This window comes from Eutrigla gurnardus, assembly GCF_963514095.1.
Source record: "Eutrigla gurnardus genome assembly, chromosome: 14".
Lineage (NCBI taxonomy): Eukaryota > Metazoa > Chordata > Actinopteri > Perciformes > Triglidae > Eutrigla > Eutrigla gurnardus.
Genome location: NC_139937.1, coordinates 24,516,601 through 24,542,469, shown reverse-complemented (window position 1 = coordinate 24,542,469; position 25,869 = coordinate 24,516,601). Strand labels below are relative to the sequence as shown.

Here is a 25,869-nt window from a genome sequence, read left to right as displayed (position 1 = left end):
AATAAATAATAAATATGCTTCAATCTCTTTAAATGTCAGTCAAACAAACTAGTATCACTTTAAAAAAACAAATATTGTTATTGCGTCGCAGATAGGACACGTGTATTGTGAAAAAAACTATCTAATAATCTTAAATAAGATGATTGTATATCATAAGGTCTCCCTGCATAAATATGGGACAAATAAATAATCATAAGTATTTTTGTTTTCCTGTATTTTTTAAAATCTATTTCTCCACTCGTCTACCATCACTAGTGATGTGACAGCTTTATCACATCACTAGTAACGATATTTATGATTATCCAGAAACTGGAAATTCACCAACATACAGTTTTTTTTGTTTTTTTTTACTGCGATTCTCGATAGAATCCTTTACCCAACCCTGAATTTCATTATTAAGTTTAAAATTTAAAAAAGATGAGATGAGATTGTGTTACTTTTAGATTTCAAGCTTCACAAAGTAAGTAATTATCACACATTTCTTATGATAGATTGTGTTACATTGTGCCATCATACCCGAGTTAAATTAAACACAATAAAACCATTATAATTATAAATAAAATTAATAAATAAAGTTGCTTTTTACAACATCCCAAGATCCAGGGAAACACATCGACCTGCTATTAAAGGACACACAGGCACAACAGCACCATCTAGTGGTTAAACTCAAGTCAAATAAATTGCCTGGCAAGAGCGCTTTATTGTAAAATTAGGTTTGTATCACTTCACAATAAACATTAGTGTTTTCAGAGTGTTTTACTGGTCGGCTGTACAACAAACTGCAGGATAAAACTGAAATCTTATGTTTCACCAACAAACAAAAGAAGAATCTTCAGTTTTACAGGATTCTACATACATTGAAAACTCAACTAAAAGCACAAAGCCAAGATCAAATTAATTCCTTTAAATGTACATAGTCTTTCTTATAAAAAAAAACATACACAGCTCATTTTTCACATATAAAAAGACAGAAAATCTAAAGACCCCAACAAATCTACATCAGCTAACTGAACCTACATAAAAAATGTTAAAATTGAAACCAATCGGAACGTTTACTCATCAAAAAAAAAAGAAAATCACCTTTGCAGTGAATCTTTTCATCAACTCGACGTCCACATCTACACGTTACACTCTGTACACTCTTAAGGCACTTGTGGCAGCCACAATGTTTTACATGAAAAAAAGGGTGCATATATTTCATCCGTGCACCTCGTTTACTGGAAATTATGCGATATAAAAAAAATTAAATCAGCACAGCAAATTTAGCAGTGTGACTAATATTTACAGTCTTAGAGATCAGCTGATCCAGAGCTGCAGGTCGCTGACGTCGGTTGGTTTTACACCACCAGGCTCTCCCGGCTCACAGCGCCATTCTGGAAAAACAACAAGAGTCGAGTCCACAGATTAACTCAGATTAAATAAATATGCATAAATCCTAATTTAAAGTCCCAGTCGGCAACATTTTTTTGATCATATTCACTGAAGCCGGCCCTACGCTCCGATAGAACAACATAAATCATCCGGTTTTAGAAAAAAGCGTGCCTCCACGTGGACGTAGAGCCTGTTGTTTCAGCACGCAGGGCTGTGTTCCTGCACACACAGAGCCCCTCCCCCCTAAAGGTCGTTCCACTATCACAGGGGGAGGCGGAGGGAAGTAGCAACAAGCTTCTAATTCCTTGTTAAAACCCGAAACGAGGAGGTCCAAAACAACCAAGGAAAAGAAAACACCGGTGGAAAAGAAGGAAAAAAAGAAAGATGGCGGCGGTATTTCAAAAGGGCCAGTAGGTGTATCTGCAGAAATGTAATAAAATATTCTAACTATGTTTCCGTTAGAATGAGCCTCCACATCTTGATAGAAAATGAACAAAGATGAGATGGTCTTTCTGTTTTTACTTTGCATTGAATGCCACCGTGGGGGGAGAAATGAGTATCACCGCAGTTTAACCTTTAACCTTACAGCAGAAGAAATGTGGCTCCTTCCCACAGTCATAACATTTCGTTACCATAATTATCAACATTTTCCATTTTTCTTAATGTCGGCGTCAGGGTTCACGATTCACAACGAAACTCTGGAACTTCCAGTGCTTTGAGAGTTTACGGTTCTGTTGCGACTCACCTTGCGGAGGTTGCTTTTCTTAGAAGATGACACGCTTTCATCTTCACTGTACGGCGGGGGTTGAGGCGGCGGGTAGTTGTCACGGCGACCGGGGTGTCCAGAGGCGGGGACCTGAGGAAGCGGCGGGGGTCCCCGCGGCGCCCTCCCCCGGTCCGAGCGGTCGCTCTCGCTGTCCAGTCGCTCCCGGCTGCGAGCCCTCAGCTGCTCGCCCATCTTCTTCCTCTCCATGGCTTCTCGCAGGATGCTGTCATCGTAGTCCTCCCGCCTGCCCCTGGCGTCGCCGCCGCCCCGCTGGCGATCCCTGTCCAGGTCCATCAGGTCGTCGCGGCTGCGGGTGCGTCTCCCTGGAAGGCCACCGTAGCCCCCACCGTCTCCCCGGCGACGGTCGTCGGGGGAGTAGTCGCGGCGCCTGTGGTCGTCGAGGTCGCGGCTGTTGCCGCTGCGGGCGCTACTGCTCCACCCGTCATCGGAGCTGCAGAGACACGGAGAAGCACACGACGAGGAAACAAACATTAGATCAGCAGCTGGAACGAGTTAAACTTTAAATTAAAGCCCAGGTTTAAGTCGAGCAGAAATGAAACATTTAACCCTTTTAGATCACATCCCTGCTCATATTGTTCACCTATTTAACAATATATGACAAACAATTTTAAATAAAAAAATAAAAAAAACTTTATACTACAATTATTTTTTATCCAAAGCTGTCATTTCTTGATCACATGTTAATACTCAGTTTATAATCTGCAGAGAGCCAGCAGTCATCCTTAATGTACAGAGTAAGACTGTTTTGGAAAGCATTTTATATTTGAACCATTCCATTATAAGCAGTAATGGAAACTTCGATGTAAGACATTTAGCAAACCTACAGAGAACAGTAAATACAGCTTCATGCAGTCAGAAGAATGAATGCATCGCCTCTTTCGTAAACTCACATTTGTGCCCAGGCCTCCCTAAATATTATATTTGTATAACAGCATCTGTAGCTTCTTAGTCATGTTGCCTGTTTATGTCCACTTGTCGTCATTTGTCTGCAATAATGTGCCTCAATTTATGTATTTTTTTCTGTCAGAAAGAAGGTTTTTGGTTATCTGGAGGAATTTAACTGATGAGCTGATCTGTGATGGAGCCTTTGAGATCGCAGTAAAAACAAACAGAGGAGGAAGGAAAGTATACAAATCACAGATGTTGGGTACTTACCCGCGATATTACTACTACACTGATGTCTCAGCATTACGGAGAAAAGCCTTCATCGACTCGAGAGGAAGAGAAAGTCCACTAACAAGCAAACATTTTTGATCTGTTTACTCAAAATAACATCATCACCCAGAGGTGCTTGCTGAATTTCACTGAGCTTTATTCACTGTGTATAGCAAGACACACATCAGCTGGTTTACTACAGCGGTATGAACCCAAAATCAACTATTTAGCTGTGATTTAATACCATTAAACGGATAAAAAGGATGCAGAATTAACGACAATATGCCGGCAGTTTGTAAATAGTCAGAAGTCATGGTTTGTCAGGTCTGTGTGCAAGACAATAAGCAAGTCGTTTTTAAAATGCTTGTTTTCAGAATGGAGTTCGGATAGATCAATAGCTGAGTATCAAAGGAATCAAATGACAACACAACAACCTTCTTTTTTAAATAAATAGCTCTCAAAACAAGTCAATTAATGCTCCGGATGCTGTTTACCACAACACGCTTCTGTGAACCTGGAATTCTTTTTGAGATCTTACAGTCGGTCACCGAGGGGATTTCCCCCGGGAGACGAGTGTAAAAATATCTGCCGTTCATTATGAAACTGTTGCAGGGAACGTTAATGTGGCTGAAGTCATCGCTGAACACAACCACAATGGATTTTCTGATGCCAAATAAAAGTAACAAAACATTCGCAATCGGGTACAGCCCTAAAATAATAACAAATAAAGGTTATTTTGTGCAATGAACCATCTACCTGTGTATGTCCATGACAAAATGGAGGTGAATGTTTAGGTTTGGAAGCTCTTCTTTAGAGACTTTTCTTCCCTTTATTCCACTCTTTCAAGATGTAAAGTATTACATTCGGTCTATAATCACTTGTTGCCAGCTTACTATTTAAATACACTTTAAATCCCAACTTCACTTGTTATGTTTTCTAAAGGATCGTTCTGCTTGTTGAGAAACGAGATAAGATACATTCTGTAGCCTAGCGGAGCTGTTGGCTGCTTTTCTTGCAGCCCCACCAGGTAAATAACCACTGCTAGCTGGGGTGATAATGCGTATCAGGGATGTAAGGCTCACCCTCTCCTGCCTCTGGACTCCTCTGGGCGGCGTTGTGGTGGGCGGTCGTCTCGGCCGTAGCGGCGTCCGATGTCGTCCAGGTTGTCCATGGAACGGGCACGCGCACGCTCCCCCATGTACCCGCCGCCATGGCGGGGGTAGTCGTCACGCCGGTGGCCCTGCTGGGAAACACTGCTGATGGTGCTCATGGCCTCATCCCTGTCCCAGACTGTGGTCAGTGGTGGCGGCTGGGAACGGCCGCCGCGGCCTCGAGGCTCCACGCTGTCGTGCAGGGAACTGACTTCGGTCATAGCATCCACTGAGAGGGGAACAGAAGAGCAAAAACGTCATCAAAAAAATGTTGGCGATAGGGCTGCTGGAATGAAAGTCTGGGAACGAGTATAATCCAAATAGTAAAAAAATATATTGTTATTGAATGCTGAAATTAAATTTTGAAATGTGTGTTGATTTTTTCATAAACGTGTGCTCTAACGTTAGCAAATCTCGACCTCCTCGCCTACCCGCATTAACAAATGCTTTTGTTACATGAAGTCTGATGAACAATAACGTTTTCTGAATCACAATTTCACTATCACTATTTATTTATTACTTAGCAAGAAAGCTGTCACCTGTTGGTAATGCAACATATTTATTGGTAATGTTTTTGGACACCCTCTAGTGGACAGGAAGTAAAACAACCACATTGCTGATAATAAGCCTGTGTAGTGTAGTTAGTATAAATAATAGGCTGAATTTGAGCATTCAACATACAGATATATTTTTAATATTGAAAAAAATATGCAACTTCGACCAGAAGAGCATGAAGTGATGAGTCACTCACAACGGTTGTAGTTGCCAGGTCTGGATGGGTCCATGTTGGCCAGCTCCCTCTCCATGTAGTAAATGGCACGTGTGGCGTTCCCATCAGGGTCCACCTGGATGCGATAGCCACTGCGAGCTGCTAAGAAGAAGAGAGGAAGTCAGATTTTAACGCTGCTTCCAGTCCGAGATCCTCCAAGTCCTCCAATCTTCTGGGTCATGTGATTGCCTCCCATCGGTTGTTTATGTTACATATGTGAGGCCACACCCATTTTTATTTGTTTGATAAATGCCCTGATTATTAACGATTCAGCCTCTATAAAATATATATATATGTGTGTGTGTGTGTGTGTGTGTGTAAATAACTATCTGCTAAAATAAATAAATAAAATAAAATCGTTTTGGCTTCACCAATAATCGATATAAATGCGAAAGCTAAACAAAGCTAAGTGGTGCAAGTCACTTCAAGAACTCTGCTGGTGAGAAAGCCCCGTGGAAACAAACAGAAACTTTTACTCACTGTGGTCCCCTACCCCGTCTTGGTCATGCAACAAAGGCACCTGGGAGCCCTGTCCAACTGCACAGACACAACAAACACATTTAAACAGACATTCAACCAGTTTTGTAGGGTTTTTTTTTTTTTTTACGTCACAAGGAAACCAGTCAGTGACTAATCCCTTGAGATTCAATCGGGACTGCAAAGTCTCACCCGAGCTGGCGCCGTCATATTCACGACTGTACCCGTTGTGGGGCGGCGGGGGTCCGGCTCCGTTGGGCAGGGGCAGCAGGGGCAGACCGGGCTGGTTTATTAGCGGCCCACCGTATGCTGGCTGAGCATACATGCTGGGAGCATAGAGGGTGGGAGCATACTGGCTCATCGGGATACCGCCTTTCTTCACGGCTTTCCCGGCCTCGTACACTGTGGCATAACGCAAGTGGAAGGAAAGCGTGATTAACAGGAGCTAACAGGGAGCAAAGGACGGTGCACATGTTAGGCTGGAACATTAAATGAATGATTACAAATTGTTGCTAATGCTGAGATAAACTGAGACAGTTGATAGCACTTCCATGTCTGTCCATTTAAGGTGAAGCTACAGCTAGCAGCCGGTTAGCTTAGCTTACACTGCAAATAACAACAAATATTCCCATGAATCAAAACTCTTTTTTTACTTTTAACATGTCAGTCTTGAAAAGTAAAAAATATAATATGTCAATTAGTAAGCTTTAGAGCTGCTGGTCTGAAATTTCTTATCACTTTGGTACAGAGACGGGCTAGCCGTTTTCCCCCTGCTTCCTTGTCTTTATGCTAAGCTAACATTAGCTAAGGTAAGGGACCCGTAGCTTCATATTTGCCAAACAAACATGATAATGGTATCAATCTTGTCATCAAACCCTCAACCATAAAAACATAACACAAAACATTTTTAATATACTTATACTAAATAGCCACATTTACAGATTTAAGTGGTTCATTTTTGTTTAATGTTATCAGACGGACGTGGATACAAGACATAGACAGTTAAAGCCTTTTGAGACTGAGATTAGTATTTTACAAGGTTGGAACAAGCGTTTTGATTTTTCTTTCCTTTCTTGAAGATGTTTTTTTTAATTTAACGAAAGGAGACAAAGTTTCAAATGTTTAATGTTGTCAAAGTGTAAGCCGACAGTAGTTTACCCACATGACATATAGCCTAATATCGGATTCTGATTTGAATCGGAAACAGACCTGAGATTCTGATCTGACCAGACTTTTGGTGCCAACTGTTGCTACGTGACATTAGCGAACATTCGCAAATACATGCATTTGGTACTCACATGCGCGCGGGCAGCAGCAGCGGTCGGGGCAGCAGGGGCAGCTGATGTAGCAACAGCAGGTGTGTGGACAGCACTGGCACCAGCAGATCCCGATCAGGAGCAGCAGCAACAAGAAGCCAAACACCACCAAAACCACCAGGAGCCAGTCTGTGTGGGGAAGCAGAGGGGGGCGTTAGACACATTCACATCAGAGATTTACATTATTAATCCACAAGACCTGATGCTTCTCCTCTAAGTGGTTTCAACTTGTTACTCGTTCGAGTTTGACCACAGGATTAGTTGTGTTTATTTGCGTCACCCGGGAGGCGGGGCTTACATCAATGTAGAAACCGACAATGTTTCCTCAATCATGGCTGAAATAACCACGATTGCTGATAAAAACAGAAGTAACTACATAATGACGATGATTTGTAAAAAGGCCAAAGTCATGCCGTGTTCTGTCTGTCTGCAAGATGATAAGCAAATAACTTTTAAAATGCTTGTTTTCTGAATGGAGTTCGGATTGGAGGAAGGCTATGCTAATAATGTAGCTGCTCCATCAACACTTATAACATCTAGACATAATCACCACATACAGTCTCTGGTTTGGACACATAGTCTGGTTTGGTCTCTGTACTAATGTGAGGGTCTATCGTAGACCTCTGGGAGACCACACACCGCTATAGGTTATATCTTCCATGTCTGATTCAGTGAAAAATTTAAATATTTAAAAAATTTGCTTCGCATTTGGTGTTGACGTATCTTAATCGGTAGCATAAGTCCAGAAAATGTCATATTTTAACAACAGGGAGAACATCAAACTCAACATAGATTTGTAGCTCTGGACTACAGATACATCTAAATATAATAAAACCCTGGAGGAGAAGAATATTGTGTTTTTTGTTGCATCTTCTCTTTGAACACAAGTCTTAAGGTAGCACCTTGTAAATTCATGACCGGTCAGTCAAACAGAGAGAGGTCGTTTATGTTGGTCTAATCATAGGTGGGGCTCCGGGGCTGCAGCCAAAAAGCTATCGGTTTTTGCAAGTACCAGCCTCTAGTGCAAGCCCCACCTCCAAAATCTCATCATTCTGCAAACAATTCCATTTCTGTTATTGAGTGTTCAGAACAACAAAGCTACAGCAGCACTGTGGGTATTTTTCAAGGTTTTGTCAAACCGGTAAAGCCGGTTCACTTCTGAACCCAGGACATGAATTCACTCTGCAAGTCAGTTCAGGCAGAGAGAGGGAGGGAGAGAGAGAAAATGTCCATTTAAATGAATCAACTACTGGATTGTTGGAGGCCCGTGTTCACCGATAAGGGAAATATGTGCTGGATGCCCTTTTGTTGCAACCAGGCAGCTACAGAAACAGCAAAGAAAGGGAACCGGAGGCAGATAAGGAGTGTAGCGGGGGGAACGTTAACGGGTTTAAGTGAAGTAAACACAAGCAGAACGTATCATTACATTGATACATTATCGTATAGATGAATCATACTGGTATTTTATTGTTGGTTAATGGGCACGTGGACTGGAATCAGGAAGCAATGCAGCCGGGGTGTTGTGAGTAAAAAGAAAGAAAAAAGGTTCCGATCCAGTCGCCTTTACAGCTATAACCTAATCGTCTACCGGGGGACTAAAACATGACTTGTACTACCTTCCATAACCAGTAAGTCAATGCCAGGCAGGAGGTCAGTAGTATTTGACTTTCTCTCTGTGAAAGAAAGATAAAGCCACAATTACTTAAAAGTGGTATCGCTCTTGACTTTATCTTATGACTTAGTCAGTAACCTCTCTGTTGACTACTTAACGGTTTCAGGCCCGGTTTATTATTTAGAAACGTGTAATCCCGTGTGTGTGAATGGGAGGAGGAGGGGGGGAAGGAAAAGAGAGGAATAGTCCCAACAACATCAAAAGGCCTACGATAGTGACTTACCGAGGACAATTAGCTCTGTGTAGTCTTGGCCGTTTCCTGAAAGGTCCGTTGCCGAGGCGACAGAGCAGAAGTAGACGCCGCTGTCGCCCCACGCCGTCTGCGCGATGTTCAGGTCTGCTTCTGTGGGAAACAAACATTTTTGGGGTTTTTTTTTCGCCCTTCAGCTCACCTGCATTCAACTACAAACAATGCACAGACCTTAATTGGGTACTTTGTCTGGTTCACTCCTAAAAGTGCAGTTTTTTTCTTACACAGGTTTAGAATAAAATGGTGGTTAATTCCTTTAAAGTGAACATAATTAAAGTGAAAATTAAAACATGTTATGTCTTTCTCAAATGCTATCTCAGCTGCCTTCTTATTTTATTGTTTATTCATTTCTAATTTTATCTTGCAGGTCATGAATTTTATCATTCATCTTTGTATTTTATTTTCTCTCTGAACTACTTTGTTTTGATAAGTGCTCCAAAAATAAAGTTGTGTTTTGCAACTTGATTTAATTTTTTTGATTAATCATTTGGCCTGTAAAGCTTAAAAAATGTATTAAATATGCTCATGGCAATTTCAAATTTCAAGTTCTCCCTCAAATGTTGTGTCTGATCAACAGTTAAAATAAATAAAACAAATGAAGGATAAAACATATTTTTCAAATATTCTGCATTTTTGCTTGACTTTAAAAGATGAATTGGTTGATAATGTTCTGTTGATTGTTGTAGCTCTTTAATTACATTTATAATAACATCTACCAACTTCATAGCAACATATTTTTTACAAATCTTTTTAATCTAATTGTACCTGCCAAGACTAAACATTAAATCCTCCCGTATACATCTTCCTTCGGTTTCAAAGCGTGACTCACGGTTTAGCACGCTGATCTTGCGACCCTGGTAATCCTTGCCGAGCGTCACGGCTTCGCCTTGCTTGGAGGCCACGGTGCGAATCGTCCTCAGGTTGTCAGCACACTCGATGTTGGGGTCGTAGTTGGGGTTTCCCTGAGAAATGATGTTCTCCGCGCTGCTGGGATTCAACGCAGCCTGGATGGGGTCCCGGCAGTAGGATTTGTAGCGCCACGTGACGATGGGAGGCTGGCCGGAGGACTGCGACTGGTAGTTGCAGGTGAGGGTGACGGGCTGGAAGAGGATGACGATGTACCTCTTGGTGGGGCACTGCACCGGGATGGCCAAGGTGGACTCTGGGAAAAAAATGTTGGGAGATTTAAAAAAACAAAAAAACAATGATGAGGCCGAGTGGTAAACGATGATCATGATGTTAGTCACATTTCACAACACTGGGTTAATGTTTCCAATTAGTACCCTCAGGGCGTGGTATAGGACAAACAAATATTTCCTCACTGCAAGTATCACTGTGGGTGTAATGAGTCATCATGTTTAGTTTCCAGACTGACCTTGAGATGCATCGGGCTTTTGGATGCACGGCACAGGTTGGTTGACAGTGAGAGAAAAAAGGTGGTTTCCTGGGCATACTCACTAGTTTCATTCCCCCACAGAGCTACTCGTAAAAAAGGCCCTTAATTATGTTTCTAGGTCACATTCAGAGAAACGCCAACATTTTGTTTACAAAAAAGCCCCTTAATATATATATATATATAATAAGAAATCACATCAACGTGAGTCTTTGTCGCATTTCTTTCTTTCATTTCCTTCAACACTATCGCAGTTTTGTTTGTAGACATTACAGAACGCACAGCGGTAGCATTTCTGCCAAAAAATAAAATAAGCACACATGTCAAAGGACATAAAAGTCATAGTGAGCAGGATTGTAAAGGACCTCCAGCCAGAATAAACTCCTGATTAATCTTCTAATAAGTTGTTGCATTAAGGGGATTGCAGCGATGCGTATTGGGGGCTTTCTGGGGCTTTTGGACGATGTAGTTTGAGTTGCTGTTGAACTGAACTGTTCAATCTTATCATATATTCCTATTTATATTATTATCATATATTCAAATTGTGAGCCCCGCCCTGACTTGCTGTCATCCAGCAGCTTGTTGATGTGAAATGTAAAAGGACCAATAAAATGGTTTGGTTTTCAGGTGGCACATTCAAATTAAACATTGCCTTTCCCAAATTACACCAATTATTTTAATACAATACATTTCTTTGAATTAATTAAATCTGGTATCAGGTTACATGTTTCCTAGAATATATATATATATATATATATATATATATATATATATATATATATATATATATATACACAAATTCTAGTAACCTGATACCTGATTGAATTAATTAAAAATGAATGTATTGTATTAAAATAATTGGTGTAAGAATACAACTTCCCCACAAGAAATAATCTATTAAAGTAAACCAAAAGTAAAAGTATCATAGTCTGATACTGCGTGAGTCCTGAATTCATTTTACTTCAGTGAAGTAAAAACTTATTGTGCAGAAAGGCGACTTTCACTTTGTTTTGACGTCGATTTCACTTCTGTTTTTAATCACGAAAGAGCATTTTAATGTCACACGTCAACGTTTTAACGTTTTGTTGATTAGCAGTAGTAGTATTAGTAGCATAATACTGCACATTGTGTTCGTTTCATGTAGCTTGTGACTACAAGTGTCAAATAAATAGTGTATTGTAGGCCTATACTATACACTTATATACTAAGTAGCCTGGCCTACAATATTTCCCTCTTAAATAAGAGAATTTAACACAACATTCGCTTTAAATAATCCCTTACATTTATTTTAACAGCCCAGACAATTGTGACTTCTTTAAAATAATAAAAATTCACCCCGAAAAAATATGTCAAAACGAGAAAGTGTCGAGCAGCTGTAATGAGTATTTATCAGCGCGCTTTCCACGGAAGAGGCCCACCCAAAAAAAGGCCAACTTACCTGTCGCCATGAAGGCGGCGACGATCAGCGCCCACAACATGTTTAATCCTCTTTCCCTTCGACCGTTCTTCTGATTATTTCTTCCGATACACTAACACAACTTCAGCTTACGCATTATATTCAGCGCGATCCTACTTTTCCTCAACCACGTAGTTTCAGCTCCATTTTGTGTCTCTGTATGTTGGAGGAGAGGAAGAGGAGGAGGGGGGGGGGGGGGGGGGGAGTACCTGAACGCCCCACGTGACGTCAGCCGCGCAGCCAACAGGTGAGCTGCCAGGGAAAAGGTTGCGAAACGCAGCCGGTTGTAAACAGTTTGGGGTTGTTTTTTTTATTTACTTGACCCCAAGATAATTTGTTATGAGAGCAAGATATAGTTTATTAAAATTAACTAAATTAACTTACTTTATGAAGTTCATTTTTGTTCGCTCAGAGAGATATTTGTCCAAGAAATAATGTTTAATCTACCCGCTACTTGGTACGGTCCAAACACTGATAACACAGACCACATATCAAAGCGCCACTGTTTGTTAATGTTCAACCAGCAGTGTGTGTGTGTGTGTGTGTGTGTGTGTGTGTGTGTGTGTGTGTGTGTGTGTGTGTGTGTGTGTGTGTGTGGGCGGGCAGGCAGTAACTAAGAAACCCAGCAGGTGTGAGATTTTGCGACTGACTATAGCCCGGTTGTACCTTACCATATATTATTACATTATAATATTAATACAAAGTATGTTCACAATTACATTTAAACATTTTTTTTAATTTCTCTCCATTTATTTGTCAGCTAGTTTGCAGATTCAGATCGTAAACTTGCATTCTCTCAGCTGGCCATCAGGGGGCGACTCCTCTGGTGGCAAAAAGAAGTCTGATTGCATGGAAGTCTGTGAGAAAATTACTCTACTTCTCACTTAAATGAATATCTCAGTAAACACTGTAAACATGAGTTTATGTCTCAATCTCTAGTTTCAAGTCTTCTTCAATCCAGCATGATGTTCATTTAGTACATTATGGTCCCATTGAGCGTTAGACCGTAAAGACCGGATGCTTTAGGGGGGCGGGGCTTTAATTCTTATACTGTCAATCACAAGGTTGCCCCGCCCTAAAGCATTCCCTGCTTTACAGTGTATTTAATGTTAAATGGGATGCATTTTATCATAGACTTCTATGCAATCTGACTTCTTTTTGCACCCAGAGGAGTCGCCCCCAGATGGCCAGTGGACAGAATGCAAGTAAGGCACTTTTCGAATTGGCTGAAAGTTGCCGCCTGGTTGGCCGACACGGTGGTACTTGTGAAGTACAGGACTTCTTCCACCATAATTATTCACTAATATATTACATTGCCTGGTCTAGTACCATAAATAAGACAGAACCATATAGATGTTTAAACAATGTTTTATTAAAATATGTCCAAAAATACACATTAACATGAATTCAACCTATCATAAGCAAATATAAATCTTCCTATTTATTAAATGTTGTCATGTGAATGTTAGAAATGCCAATATAGAATTAAAATATGTTCTATAAATATATGAATCTGACTGGCTTAGCGTTGTATACAAGTACTACATGGCTGCACTATTGGCTGCACTACACATTATTATTGGACCAGTCTGATGAGAAAAACTGTTTATGATATGTAATAGGTGGTCGCTCCACCACGTCACTATAAGCCAACGGATCCTTGTCCAGAAAAAGGTTGAAGACTAATTTAAACATCATTAGCAGCAAGTAGAGCTAAAAGAAGAAAGCCGTCTTCTTCACTGTTGACCACCTTCAGCACTATTCCAACGAGAAAGAAAAGAAACATGATCTCAGTGTGAACAAATATCAGTCCACTCCCGTATGCTGGGATTTTGCAGCCACACAGATGCAGATTAGAGTATGAATATGAATGCTTTTGTATTCATTGTTTATTTAACTATGAGGAGTGGGCTCATTAAAGAAATGGAATAAAACAGACCGAACCTACCTCTTTTTCTGGCAGCACTAAAAGGAAAGAATAGAAAAAAAAAACAGATTTAAATTGTGAAATGTCACTTCCCTTATCCGAAACAATGAATCCATTTTATGCCAAGACCTTAAAATAGAATGCTATCAGTGACTGTAAGTAATGTGAGAACATACTGAATCACACTTACCTTGGAAATCACCAGCGCTGCCGCCAAAAGGGAGACTGGAAAAGTGAAACCATGACTTTCATGCTGCATTGCTTTTTTGTTTCTTTCATCTCAAATCATGCAAATCATTCAGCGCTCGTGTGAAATACATACCAACAGTTACGCTAGCAATCAATCCAAAGCGTGGGCGTCCAGGGATGCTGTTGTCCTGCTGCACACCTAAAGAAATGAATTCAAATAGCATCTTTAACTTTTTATTTGTAATAAAACACAACAAACTGCATTAAATGACAAGATCTGTCTGTCTGTCTGTCTGTCTGTCTGTCTGTCTGTCTGTCTATCAATTTTATTTTATTAATACTCTCTCTGCATTCTGGCATACAACAGATGAACAGATTTTTCTGTTCATGCCTTAATATTTGTGTAAAACGTACAGTCTGGAGAGATGTGCAGGCTTCCTCCATCATTATCTTCCACATCCCTTCTTGGTCCCACGTCCTCCGAGCAGTAGATGACGACCTCGGAGTGGGCGTGGCACACAGCACAGCTCTTCGTCGCCGCCGCCGGCAGAGGAGGAGAGGTTTCAGAGCATTCTGGAAGCATTTCATGGAGGTCTCTTTGGTACAGATGAGTGTCGTCGTCACTGTCGTATATGTTCATCAACTTCAGGCATCTGTCCTCGTCCGTGCAGGTGAAACACTTAACTGCAGTCAAAACAGAGGAAAGCATTGATTGTGGAAAAAAAAGAGCTGCTGGTGTGAATGTTTATCTGAGAGCAAGAGTGCTTAAAAATGTTATAAATGTATTTGTATATTTGAAATATTAAAAATATTAACTTACGTTTTTGGTTTGCAGGAATTTGAGCAACTACAGCAGATAATATAGAGAAAATATTAAGTTTAAAATAAAAAAAAAACATGGTGAATTATTGCTCAAAACAGTGTTCAGCATTGTGACGGCCTTCTCTGGGGCTCATGTGCATTGTTTGTTCCAGGGTCGCTGGTGCAGAGCGACGTGTTAAACGAGAGGTCGTGGGTTCAGATCCCAGACGAGCCCCTAATTTGTTAGAAAAGAGAAAGAGATCCCACAACTCCAGCTTGTTTCAGTTTCTTCAAGACCTCGTCACACTGCACCAGGACCCGGGTACACGGACAGACACATGAGACCCACACAAGCCCTGACAGCGGCCCGGGCCGTCACAGAGTTATTCTTCAAGTTTCAACGTACCAGGAAAGCCCTCAGTGACAGGAAGACATACGGCCGCCATCAGACATAGAACGTACACTGGAAATACAGACAAAGAGAGTACTGAGACACGAGAATTAATCTTTCAGATTCACCTCAAATGCAACTGAAGTCTACGTTTATACAGCCTACAGTATAATACCGGTAGTCTGGTTTTGCTGACACCGTGGTGTCGCAGTGATGTCATGCATTATAATGAGGTGAGTCATCACTGACATTCTTCCCCACGCATGCATATAAATGGAGAAGACAAAAGAAAAGAACACCTCTCACTATAATGTAGTCCAATACAAACAAAATACAAAATACAAAGTAGGAGAAGCTTAAAGTTTTGTATGGGAAGCTTAAAGGCAGAGCTGTTGTAGTGAACAAATATGTAGCTTTTCATTTTTAAGTTTGTGATATATATAATACTGCATAAATGTGTATATTAGCTCATGTGATAACAATGAGGAATTCAAGAAATACAATTTCAATTAAAAATGTATCAGGATTTAAATATTTACGTTTCCGGGACTTCCCAGCAGTTCTTTTCCAGCGGGGTCTGTGGTTTCTTCCTGCTCCGGGAACCAGCAGTGGACTGGATTTTGCAGGTTTTTCCATCTTGCTGTCTTCTTCTACCTCATCTGGCTGCCCCTCTGTACCGAGTGAGGGTAAAACGTCGACAGACTCTTCAGGGCTCGTCTCTGTCAGACCTCGTGGTGGAGCTTCACCCAGTGGAGGCGGTGTCTTGATGCCCTCCTCAGCAGACACTGAGCGTGCCTTTAGATCGGCAGCAGGGTCAAATATTGCTTCCCCCTTAGGAATGGGTATCACGGAGCTGCCTCTATCTGCCACCGGAAAAGCACTTTGATTGTAATCATCACTGAACTTGTGTTTCATGTTAGAGGAGAGGCCAGCATCGCTGGAAAAATAGAAATAAATATGAAATGAATTAAATCAAAACGTATTTTACCTGCAACAAGGGAAACGCATACAAGCAGCTCACATCACAGAGGAGCCATAAAGAAGTTCAGATTAATCCAAACAAGATAAGAAAAGGAACACAGGCCTACCCGCTCTCTTGGGTGTGTCGGCCCCGGCCACCTACAAAACAGAAATACAGTGAAACTGCTAATAATAGCAAATTGCTATTGCTAATTGATTACAAACATGCAGTTTTTATTTTTGTTTTTGCCTCAAACACAGATCAGATTAAATTACCAGAAAAAAAAAATACATTTTTACGAGACAGTATAGTGGTTAAAGCCACATAACGGCTCGCTGCAGCAGCCTGTACAGGAAAGTCATTTCAACTGCGACACAATTCCATCGTGGTTTATTTCTCGCTTGGTTTGTTACTCATTTCCTTAGCAATTGATGTTAAGAAAACCTGTGATTTGATCAGAAACTACAATGCAAGTTATGCCCCATTTGGAAAGTAATCTTGATAAAACCGGTTTGCAGGTCAGGGATGAATGAAGCATGCAGACCCGGGAGGAAAAAAAACATGTTTCTCTACTCCCAAAAGCCATCAGATGAGGGGAATTTAAATAAATAAACTTACTTTCTGGTCGAGGTTGGAAAAAATAATCCGTTGGGTGGGTCATGTTTGTAAGTATGGGCACAGAAGATACGTTTGTGCCAGCGAACTTTGTTTGAATGGGACACATCAACCAGGAAATTACTTTTATCTGCTCGTATCCTCCCCTGAAACTAATATGAATACAAGAACTCCATCTAGTGGCAAGGCATCTTTAACGAAGTGTGTGTGTGTGTGTGTGTGTGTGTGTGTGTGTGTGTGTGTGTGTGTGTGTGTGTGTGTGTGTGTGTGTGTGTGTGTGTGTGTGAGACTCATTTATAACAACAGATTTTGGTTTCGTTCTTAGCTATACAACACATTCATAATGTGCGACACCATGGGGACGATCAAAAGAGCAGACTCCCCCGAATGTGAACATCAACCCCTCCTAAAGATTTTTCGTTTCAGCTCAAACGTGTTTAGGAATTTTAGTGAAGAAGCTTGAAATGAGTCATACATTCTCATCACAAAGCTCTGCATTTCCTCTTTCACACTCTCTTTCTGCTGAACGGGTCTGAACTCAAGCTGTGTTCTCTGCATACATTCTTTTTACTGCGTTAACCAAGTGGCAGCATTGCAATCATGACTTCCTGTTGAATCCCGTGATGCCATGGTGGTGAAATGGTTTCTGTTTCTATCCCTGTAGGCTCGCTGAGAAGCACTGATGGATTAAAACAAAATGGAACATTGGAAATAAAGGGCTGATTCTGTGTCCCCAACCTTAAACACAAAACCTCACAATTGTATTCATGCAACAAACGCTTTATACTTGCTTATTTGGTCACAAGAATGCAAACAAATACAAGACATTACCATTTGGGGGGGTAAAAGTGAGTAAACCGTATTGTTTGGCGTCATGATAAAAGTAGGCCTACAATATCATGACGAGGCTTACATATGTCACACTATGACAGATGTGAGTGCTGTGGTGACATCAGGAAGCTCATACTTCTCACCGGCTTTTTGATGAAAGCTGGCACCTCGGTGAAATCTGGAAACAATATGAGAGAGCAATATTTCCAGCCAGTAACAGCAGAAATGTTCACATTGGAACTGGGCGTTGGGGGAGGGGGGGGGGTGCTTTATATACATATAAGGGTAAGTGACAAATCAAAGGAAAACTTTCAGAATCAGCTGAATGTTTGCTTTCTAGTCTCCCAGTTTATGTCTCCGGTGTTTTTAGACTTTAGCCACTTTAAAGCTACTTTTTTAATTCGCTGCCTGACTCCGTTGTCTGTTGTCCGATAGGCGCTATGAATGCTATCATGCTCAGAACGGCAAAGCCAACATGCTGATGATGATTAGCAAGTACCATGTTTATAGTCATAGTTTAGCATGTTAGCATGCCAAAACACAAAGTACAACTGAGGCCCAGTAAGACACTACAGACTATAAGAAGTGGACGTAGTCATGGTAACGTAAGCTGTTGGTTTGTGGACTCTGGTTTTGAGGCCTCGAGTTCAGCATTTTGACCGTCGCCATCTTGGATCGTTGCAACCAGTGGAAGGAAGTGACCATATTTGGACTGCAGAAGAGCGACGGGTGGATGTGATGAACTCATGCAGCAGAGCGGCACCCTTACTGGATCTGGATCCATCTGGATTCTGGTGTGAAGCTGCTAACAAAATTAGCTTCATAATCCAAGGCCAACTTCACAGCTAAGTGTTAAAATCATCTTAGTAGCTAACTAGCATTGGTAGCATGGTTGTGACATGTCAATCAGCAGGTAGCCCCGCCCCCTAAAGCATCCCCTGCTTTCTGGTCTGGTGGACTCTAAATGGACCTGTCAATCATCAGGTAAGCCCCGCCCCTAAAGCATCCCCTGCTTTCTGGTAAATGGTAAACGGCCTGATTTATATAGCGCTTTTTTCCAAAGCGCTTTACAGTTAAGACTGACATTCACCCATTCACACACTGACGGCAGAGTCAACCACGCAGGGCGACAGCCAGCTCGTCAGGAGCAATTAGGGTGAGGTGTCTCAGCTAGGAGGAGCCGGGGATCGAACCGGCAATATTGCTGTTGCCAGCCAACTCGCTCTACCTCCTGAGCTAAACCCTGGTTGATGAGATAATACATCAAGAGAGAAGTAGGACCATTTTCTCATAGACTTCTATACAACCAGAGAGGAGTCGCCCCCTGGTGGTCAGAAGAGAGAAGTAGGACCATTTTCTCATAGACTTCTATACAACCAGAGAGGAGTCGCCCCCTGGTGGCCAGCAGAGAGAAGTAGGACCATTTTCTCATAGACTTCTATACAACCAGAGAGGAGTCGCCCCCTGGTGGCCAGCAGAACGAATGCATGTTTAAGGCATTTCTGCATTGGCTTCACCTTACAGAACCGACGGTTGCCACCTGATTGATACCTGAAATTGGTGCTAGTTTCAAAAAAGTTAAGGGATCAGTAAAGTTATTACAACTTAAGCCTGAGGAGAGGTTAACTTTGGTTCCTTCATCTTCTGGGTGACGTACAACATCTCTTTGCAGCATTAGATTGCGTAAAGGTGTTACTCATCAGCATGGGAATGCCCCCTTCCCGTTACGTAGGTTGCCTCCACACAGACTCATCCATCACGTCCTCCGGTTTATGAGCCGCCTTCTATTCTCATTGGCTCGACGCTCACAGTGTGTTTTTCACATTCCTGACCTGGAATCAGGCGTGCCCGTTTGGTTCGAGGCCTGATCCAGGATACGAGAAGGCGTGGAGCAGGTATATAAAGAGAGGCAACTATGTCGACTCATGTTCAGACCTGACGCAGCTGCTCTTCCTCTCCAGCAGCAAAGGTAAGCACATGAGACACAACAGACGATGACATTGATCTTATCCACTTTTCTTTAGAACATTTTGAATTAATTGTACTATTCCCTCCAGTCAGCCCAGTCTGGCTCTGGATCAGTATAGATTAGAGCACTTTAGGAGCTTGTAATTGTGGCAAAATGTCCTTTATTGAACAAAGTGTTTTCTTGCATTGGATGTTGTTTTTTAAAATGTCTTAGTCCGCCCTTTGTGAATGTTAATAACTGTTTCTATAACATGAATGTGATTGTGAGAATTCATTCTCAAGCTATTGACTGAAATTAAACATGACGGTGCGTTTTGCTCCAGCTAATGCAAGGACTTTCTTTTAACCCTTGTGGACGAACCAGTTTGTCAGCTTTTTCCATGTCCCAGTTATTCAAACCAGGTTGCTGCAGAAAGCTGACTGGAGGCCTCTCATCCGCTAAAGTGGTTCAAAACGACAAACACGTCTGCTTTGAAAGGCGTGTGGGAGCTTTTATTTACGCAACAGGCTCAGTTAGGGTTCATTTACTCGGTCACCTGAGGGGAGCAGCTATCTTACATTATTTATTCATCTGCTTTTTGTTTTGTTTTTCTTGTTTTTTTAAGGTAACTTCAGGATTCAGGATATCCTGGTTCCAGAGAACACCCACACGAGTACAACTCATTTGTTTAGCGATACAAATATTGATTCCAATTAAATTCAGCGGTTTCGCTTGAAGGAACAGGCTCTGACCTTTCTTAAAATAAAAAAAAAACTGGTCTTGAGTTGCTCAACCGAGGTGACGCTCCTTTCCTGAGAACGCTCATTTCGACTGATTTGAGCCGATTTGCTTTGACAGACAGTTGACAGGTTCATTCATGCGGAAAGGAAGCTCGGATATATATAAGATACAGAGGTAGGACATAAGGAAGTACAAATATTTCCTCAATAAATTCTACTTAAGTAACTTATTAATATGACGTGAGATTCAGTTAGCCCAAAAAACAACAGCCAGTTGAAATGTCCCTTAAAGTGATACTTTTACAGATACTTTGAGTACATTTTTGTCCTTCAAAGAGATACTTTATACTTTGAGTACATCTTTGTACTTCATAGAGATACTTTATACTTTGAGTACATCTTTGTACTTCATAGAGATACTTAGATTAGATTATGATGCATTTTTAAGATTTAATGTTGAAGTAAATCATCTGTATAAACTGTTGGATAGTTTCATCTATGCCTATTCTTTTAGCTACTCATATATTTTATATGTAATCATTTATCTTCAAAGGAACTAGCTCTCAAATAAATGTGGTGATGTAAAAAGTCATGAGGTATAAAAGTAGCATCAATACTTCCCACTATTGGAGGCCGTTTGTATTCAGTGTAAATATGCTAAAAACACACCTGATGCACACTAATAATTGGAATTGAGCTCTGGTTGATCATAACCACAGCTTGTGTCTGACTTGACGCTCCACAACCACAAATATTATGCAAGCTGGCTAAGAGGAAAGTCCCCAAACCAACAGCAGCATGAAATGTACTAAAACAGCGTTTTATCCTCCTCCTCCTCCTTCCCGTAAGAACCTGTAATCCTGTCTCTACTTTAATCTATTTTTAAACCTGAAATGTTTTGTTCATGGTTTCATTTCTCCCAACCCTAAGGGTATTTTTTACTGCTGATTTTACCCTGTATTTGAAGCGCCTTGAGATTCTCATTTGTATTTTAAAGTGTGCTCTATGAATTAAATTATTATTATATATTTATATATATATTTTTTTTTTTCCTGCAGTGTAGTTGCCTAAATTCCAGCGTTCACCGTGATGGCGTACTCCACCGGCACCCTGGCACAGGGCTGCTTTGGGAAGGTGTACCGGGAGAAGTACAACGACACCTGGGCGGCGATTAAGAAGGTCCCCAAACATCTCATCAGTGTGAAAGACCTGGAGAGAGAGTGCGAAGTGTACAAGTAAGTGTGTGTGTGTGTGTGTGTGTGTGTGTGTGTGTGTGTGTGTGTGTGTGTGTGTGGTGCCTGTTAATGTTTGCAGACTCAAACTTGGCTGAGTAGATGATTAAAAAGCAAATACTTCTAAAGCAATAAAGTCACAAGTCCTGAGGATAAACTATCCAATCACTAAATATGGGTGAACCATTCTTTTTAAAAGAGCCTCTGCTGTCACAAAATTGTTCATAGTAAATCATTGATTTTAAATATTATTTTTAAGCCCCTTATTCCGTTTTACCTATGAGCGTATCCGTGTAATTCATTTGTTCATTTCTCTTTCTCTCTGCGACCTCCTGCCATCTGATGTGCAGAAAGGCAAATCATCCCAACATAGTGAAGCTTCTGGGCAAAATAAATCTCAAAGACGGAAAATGGATCATTCCAATGGAGTTCATCTTCGGGGAGGACCTCGAGACCACCATCTTCAAATCATCAAAGTCTAAAATACAGGTAAAGTATATTTGCCTTTTCATGAAACTGCGGATAAAGCCAGGAACACACTACATGATTTGAAATGTATAAGAACAATTTGGGTTGCACAAATAAGTGCAGCATTTTTGTGACACACCCTGTGCATCAGTTTAGAATAAAAATCGCCTTTTCATGCGGACCAAATCTCAGGCTTGACTTTGTAGTTGAAAAGCAGTTTCACTCAAGCCACAAAGGAAACGGAGCATGCAACTCTACGAGGACGTTGGCTTGCAGGTTATGTGGGTAAACTTGATCTCACATTTTTTGTTTCCACAGCTGACTCCATCTATCAAAGGCACGATCATCATCGGCATGTGTGAAGGGCTGCTTCACCTCCACTCCAGAGATATTGTCCATCAAGACCTCAAGCCTGAAAACATCATGGTGAGTGAAGGCCTGTACGAGGGGTTCAAGTGCTCTAAAAACAAGAAAACGTCCTGTCTCAAGTTAAATGAGGTCGTCAATGAGATTGCTGCAAGACGGATAACAAGCTTGACCTGACGCTCTCCTCGGGGTTGACTTTTACTTCTTTTATGAATGACTGCTGTAATGATGATGTTGCCAGTTCTGAAAGGCATTAGACTCAAGTGAAAAGTGAAGCCAAAGCTGAATTGCCTTAAACGTGCATTCTCTCTACTGGCCATCAGGGGGCGACTGGTTGTAAAAAAAAAAAGAAAATTAGTTCTCACTTGATGTATTATCTCAGTAAACATTGTAAACATGAGTTTATGTCTCAATCTCTAGTTTCAAGTCTTCTTCAATCCAGCATGATGTTCATTTAGTACATTATGGTCCATTTAGAGTCCACCAGACCAGAAAGCAGGGGAAGCTTTAGGGGGCGGGGCTTACCTGCTGATTGACAGGTCCATTTAGAGTCCACCAGACCAGAAAGGGGGGCGGGCTTTCTGGTGATTGACATTTGGTCCAGACTAGAATATAAATTTTTGGTTCAGATATTCATGGAGCCCAGAGGATAAATCATAGGGAAGTTGTGATTGTTCCTCTAGTGCCACCACAAGGTTAAAATGTCCGGTTTTCAATTAATTTTCTTCTCAACAATTAAACTGATTGCAGTGAAATTTGGTTTGCGCATTCATGTTCGACTATGGATTCATTGTAATTTATTTAGTGATCCCTAAACTTTCAACTATGAAGAAATGTGACATTCCCATCAGCCTCAGCTGGACTTTATGTTTGGTGTAAATGGAAAATGGTGTCATGCTAACAGGCTAAAACTAAGATGGCTGAGCTGCTGGCATACCTGAAGACTCTTCCATCGAACTCAACAACATTACGTTTTGTAATTACATAAGAGAATATTTCAACAAGACCTAATCATCATTTGGTCCTACAGGTGGAGCATAACACGAACAGAGCAGTCATCATCGACCTGGGACTGGCCAAGTTCTTCCGATTCGGACTCAACTCTGCGGTGGACATGGGGAACGAGGCCTACTCGGCCCCCGAGGTGCTGCAGAGGGGCAGCCAGCGGGACCAGCGCTCAGACGTGTGGGCCATGGGGAAGATCATCGCCGAGCTCTGTGCCCGGATTCGGCTGTACACGCCCAGCGTCTGCCCCGCCAAGATCAAGGAGATCCTGGAGGATCAGCAGTATTGCCGTGCTGTGTGTAGGATGGTGGAGACCGACCCGAGTCTGAGGGCCTCCGTGGGCGGTGTCATCAGTGAGCTACGAAGGGCTGCGGGAGTCGTCACCACTACGTCCGTTGAAAAGGATCACCTTAAGCCACCTTCGTCTCACATTAATGTCAGAGACCGGTCTCCGTCTCCGGCAAACAGAGCTCCATCACCCTTCAACAGAGATCCAACGCCGTTTAAGAGAGATCCATCGCCGTTTAAGAGAGATCCATCACCGTTTAAGAGAGATCCATCGCCGTTTAAGAGAGATCCATCACCGTTTAAGAGAGATCCATCACCGTTTAAAAGAGATCCATCACCGTTTAAAAGAGATCCAGCACCAATGAACAGAGCTCCATCACCGTTTAACGGAGAGCGTCTAGCACACAACAGGTCTCCGTCGCCGCTTAAGTGGGAGCGCTCCCCCAAACCGGACCTCAAAGCTTTGCGTCATCGAGCTCCTTCCCCTCAGAGGACGGAGGACAAAAACAAAAACCAGGCCCTGGTCCCGACCGGCGCCCCCCAGGTGACCCAAGACTTCCTGAAAATGAGGTTGTACCAAGAGGCCGCCAAGGATCTGCCCTGCAACCTGCCCACGACGGGGAGGGTGGTGGTGCGGCGCTTCGAGCAGAAAAACGGCGAGGTCGAAAAATGGGAGCAGAAGGAGGTGGTGACTCGTGACGGGAAGATAGTCGAGTTCAACGACATCAAGTTTGATAGCAAGTGAGGATGAGAGCTTCAGGGGTTCGTTACCCGGCAGAACTGCATGCGCTAACTGAGCGGTTAGCTCGGGGGCGGCTAACTTTTGGTATCTTCTTACGACAGCATGAAAAATACGTCTCTGACGAGCTAAAGGGCGGACTGAGATGAAGCCGAAGTCGTCCGATTGAAACGGCTTGGGTTGTGCTCCAACACGATGTTCAGCAACGTCAGGAATTTGATTGAGAATTAATTTCGCCTGCTTGCCGAGACAGAAATCTGTGCAGGCACGAACAACCTACCATCTGTGAATGTTTTTCAGCATCTGAATGCAAACAGGACTGTGAACATGGCTCTTACATTATGTGTATGATTATGTATGTAAATACATTCTTAAAGTTCAGTTGTTCAGATAGATTTTTGTTTCCTTAGGATGCGTTCATGTTCATATTTATTGCACCTTTTTTGATTAGATTGTCATTACTTTAGTTGTTTTAATAAGCAGAACTGAAAGTCTTTGGTTGAAATTGTTAAACAATAGTGTTTCTAATATTTCCCTTCGCTCATAAGTCAGATTTATTAAGGGTTAAAACTCTTCAGCACAGTGTGCAACTGCAGCCAAGCAAACCAACAAAATAAAAAATTCTCAAGTAAACATTACTTACAATTTAAGAACAGTTTCTATCAAAAGCACTCAAGTAAACTTAACTAGCAAGCAGTAAAATGTACTCAGAAATCATGAATATAATTTTGTGAAAAACTAGTAAAACTTACTAAGGAATAGTAAGTCAAATTTAGTGGAAAACTAGTAAAACTTTCTAAAGGAATAGTAAGTCAAATTTGGTTACAAATACAGAAAATTGCAAGTAAATGTAACTTGAGTGCTTTTGATAATAACTATTCTTAAATTTAAGTAGAATTTCTGTGTGGTAATTGTTATCTAGCTTTTTCGAAGTAAATTTAACTCCACATTAGACCACCTTTGCATCTATTAACTAATGTATATTATTAGCTTTATACTTAAGTGACATTTATAGGTAGTCGTCCTTACTAAGCATCATTTATGTATTCTCTAAAAATCTGGCTACTATCAGTGACGATGTGCCTTATCAGTCTGCGTATGTGTTTACAAATATATCTAAACATTGTTCAAATATAAATAAAAATCTTTAACATATCTCTTGTGCTGAACTCTTTAACCAACGTTGATCTGAGGCGCTGAAGTGAGGAGTGGAGGTTTACGGCAGTTAAATGTAGTAGAACCCAAAAAGGTTTGGGGTTCCTGTCAGGGTGACCCTACCCAGAAAAAACAAACATGAAGGTGACAGCGGTCCGTTCGGGAGATTCAAATCAGGCTGCAGTGACCAACGACGTATATTCATCAGTGATTCATCTGAATGTTGGCCTATAAAACAGCGGAAACTGCTCTTTGCAAAAAGAATCAATGCTTACATTTGAGATGCTGGAACCAACAGGAAAAACACATGAATCATCAAATGTTTTGGGGTTTATCCTCCTGGCCTTTATAAAAAAAAAAAAAAAAAGAATATATATATATATATATATATGAAATAAATAATATATAAAAGAAAC

The 25,869-nt window shown here is 41.4% G+C and overlaps 3 protein-coding genes across 8 annotated transcripts; 1 reads left to right on the top strand and 2 right to left on the bottom strand.

Annotated features, from left to right (window-relative positions):
- Window positions 1–654: 654 nt before the first annotated feature.
- lsr (lipolysis stimulated lipoprotein receptor) lies at window positions 655–11,975 on the bottom strand. Of its 4 annotated transcripts, none has more exons than XM_084026823.1 (11): window positions 11,780–11,975; window positions 9,778–10,110; window positions 8,922–9,041; window positions 8,643–8,699; window positions 7,009–7,155; window positions 5,903–6,112; window positions 5,714–5,770; window positions 5,216–5,335; window positions 4,396–4,693; window positions 2,117–2,588; window positions 655–1,373 (listed from the first exon to the last, which is right to left on the bottom strand). In XM_084026823.1, the coding sequence occupies exons 1-11, from the start codon at window positions 11,817–11,819 to the stop codon at window positions 1,338–1,340; spliced, it is 1,890 nt and encodes a 629-aa protein (XP_083882949.1). In that variant the 5' UTR covers window positions 11,820–11,975; the 3' UTR covers window positions 655–1,337. The 4 variants fall into 4 exon arrangements, with proteins under 4 accessions (XP_083882949.1, XP_083882950.1, XP_083882951.1 ...); XM_084026824.1 differs by having other exon boundaries at window positions 5,216–5,332; XM_084026825.1 differs by lacking the exon at window positions 8,643–8,699.
- A 1,174-nt stretch (window positions 11,976–13,149) lies between these two features.
- LOC311024471 (uncharacterized protein) lies at window positions 13,150–16,812 on the bottom strand. Of its 3 annotated transcripts, XM_084026890.1 has the most exons (10): window positions 16,685–16,812; window positions 16,194–16,224; window positions 15,645–16,042; window positions 15,121–15,177; window positions 14,734–14,760; window positions 14,328–14,597; window positions 14,047–14,112; window positions 13,915–13,949; window positions 13,746–13,762; window positions 13,150–13,555 (listed from the first exon to the last, which is right to left on the bottom strand). In XM_084026890.1, the coding sequence occupies exons 1-10, from the start codon at window positions 16,788–16,790 to the stop codon at window positions 13,534–13,536; spliced, it is 1,029 nt and encodes a 342-aa protein (XP_083883016.1). In that variant the 5' UTR covers window positions 16,791–16,812; the 3' UTR covers window positions 13,150–13,533. The 3 variants fall into 3 exon arrangements, 2 of the variants coding, with proteins under 2 accessions (XP_083883016.1, XP_083883015.1); XR_014598308.1 differs by having other exon boundaries at window positions 13,746–13,949; XM_084026889.1 differs by having other exon boundaries at window positions 13,150–13,949.
- A 2,555-nt stretch (window positions 16,813–19,367) lies between these two features.
- On the top strand, window positions 19,368–25,453 carry LOC311024022 (serine/threonine-protein kinase Nek8). Its single transcript, XM_084026205.1, has 5 exons — window positions 19,368–19,481; window positions 21,259–21,435; window positions 21,783–21,921; window positions 22,219–22,326; window positions 23,297–25,453. The coding sequence occupies exons 2-5, from the start codon at window positions 21,290–21,292 to the stop codon at window positions 24,302–24,304; spliced, it is 1,401 nt and encodes a 466-aa protein (XP_083882331.1). The 5' UTR covers window positions 19,368–19,481; window positions 21,259–21,289; the 3' UTR covers window positions 24,305–25,453.
- Window positions 25,454–25,869: the final 416 nt, after the last annotated feature.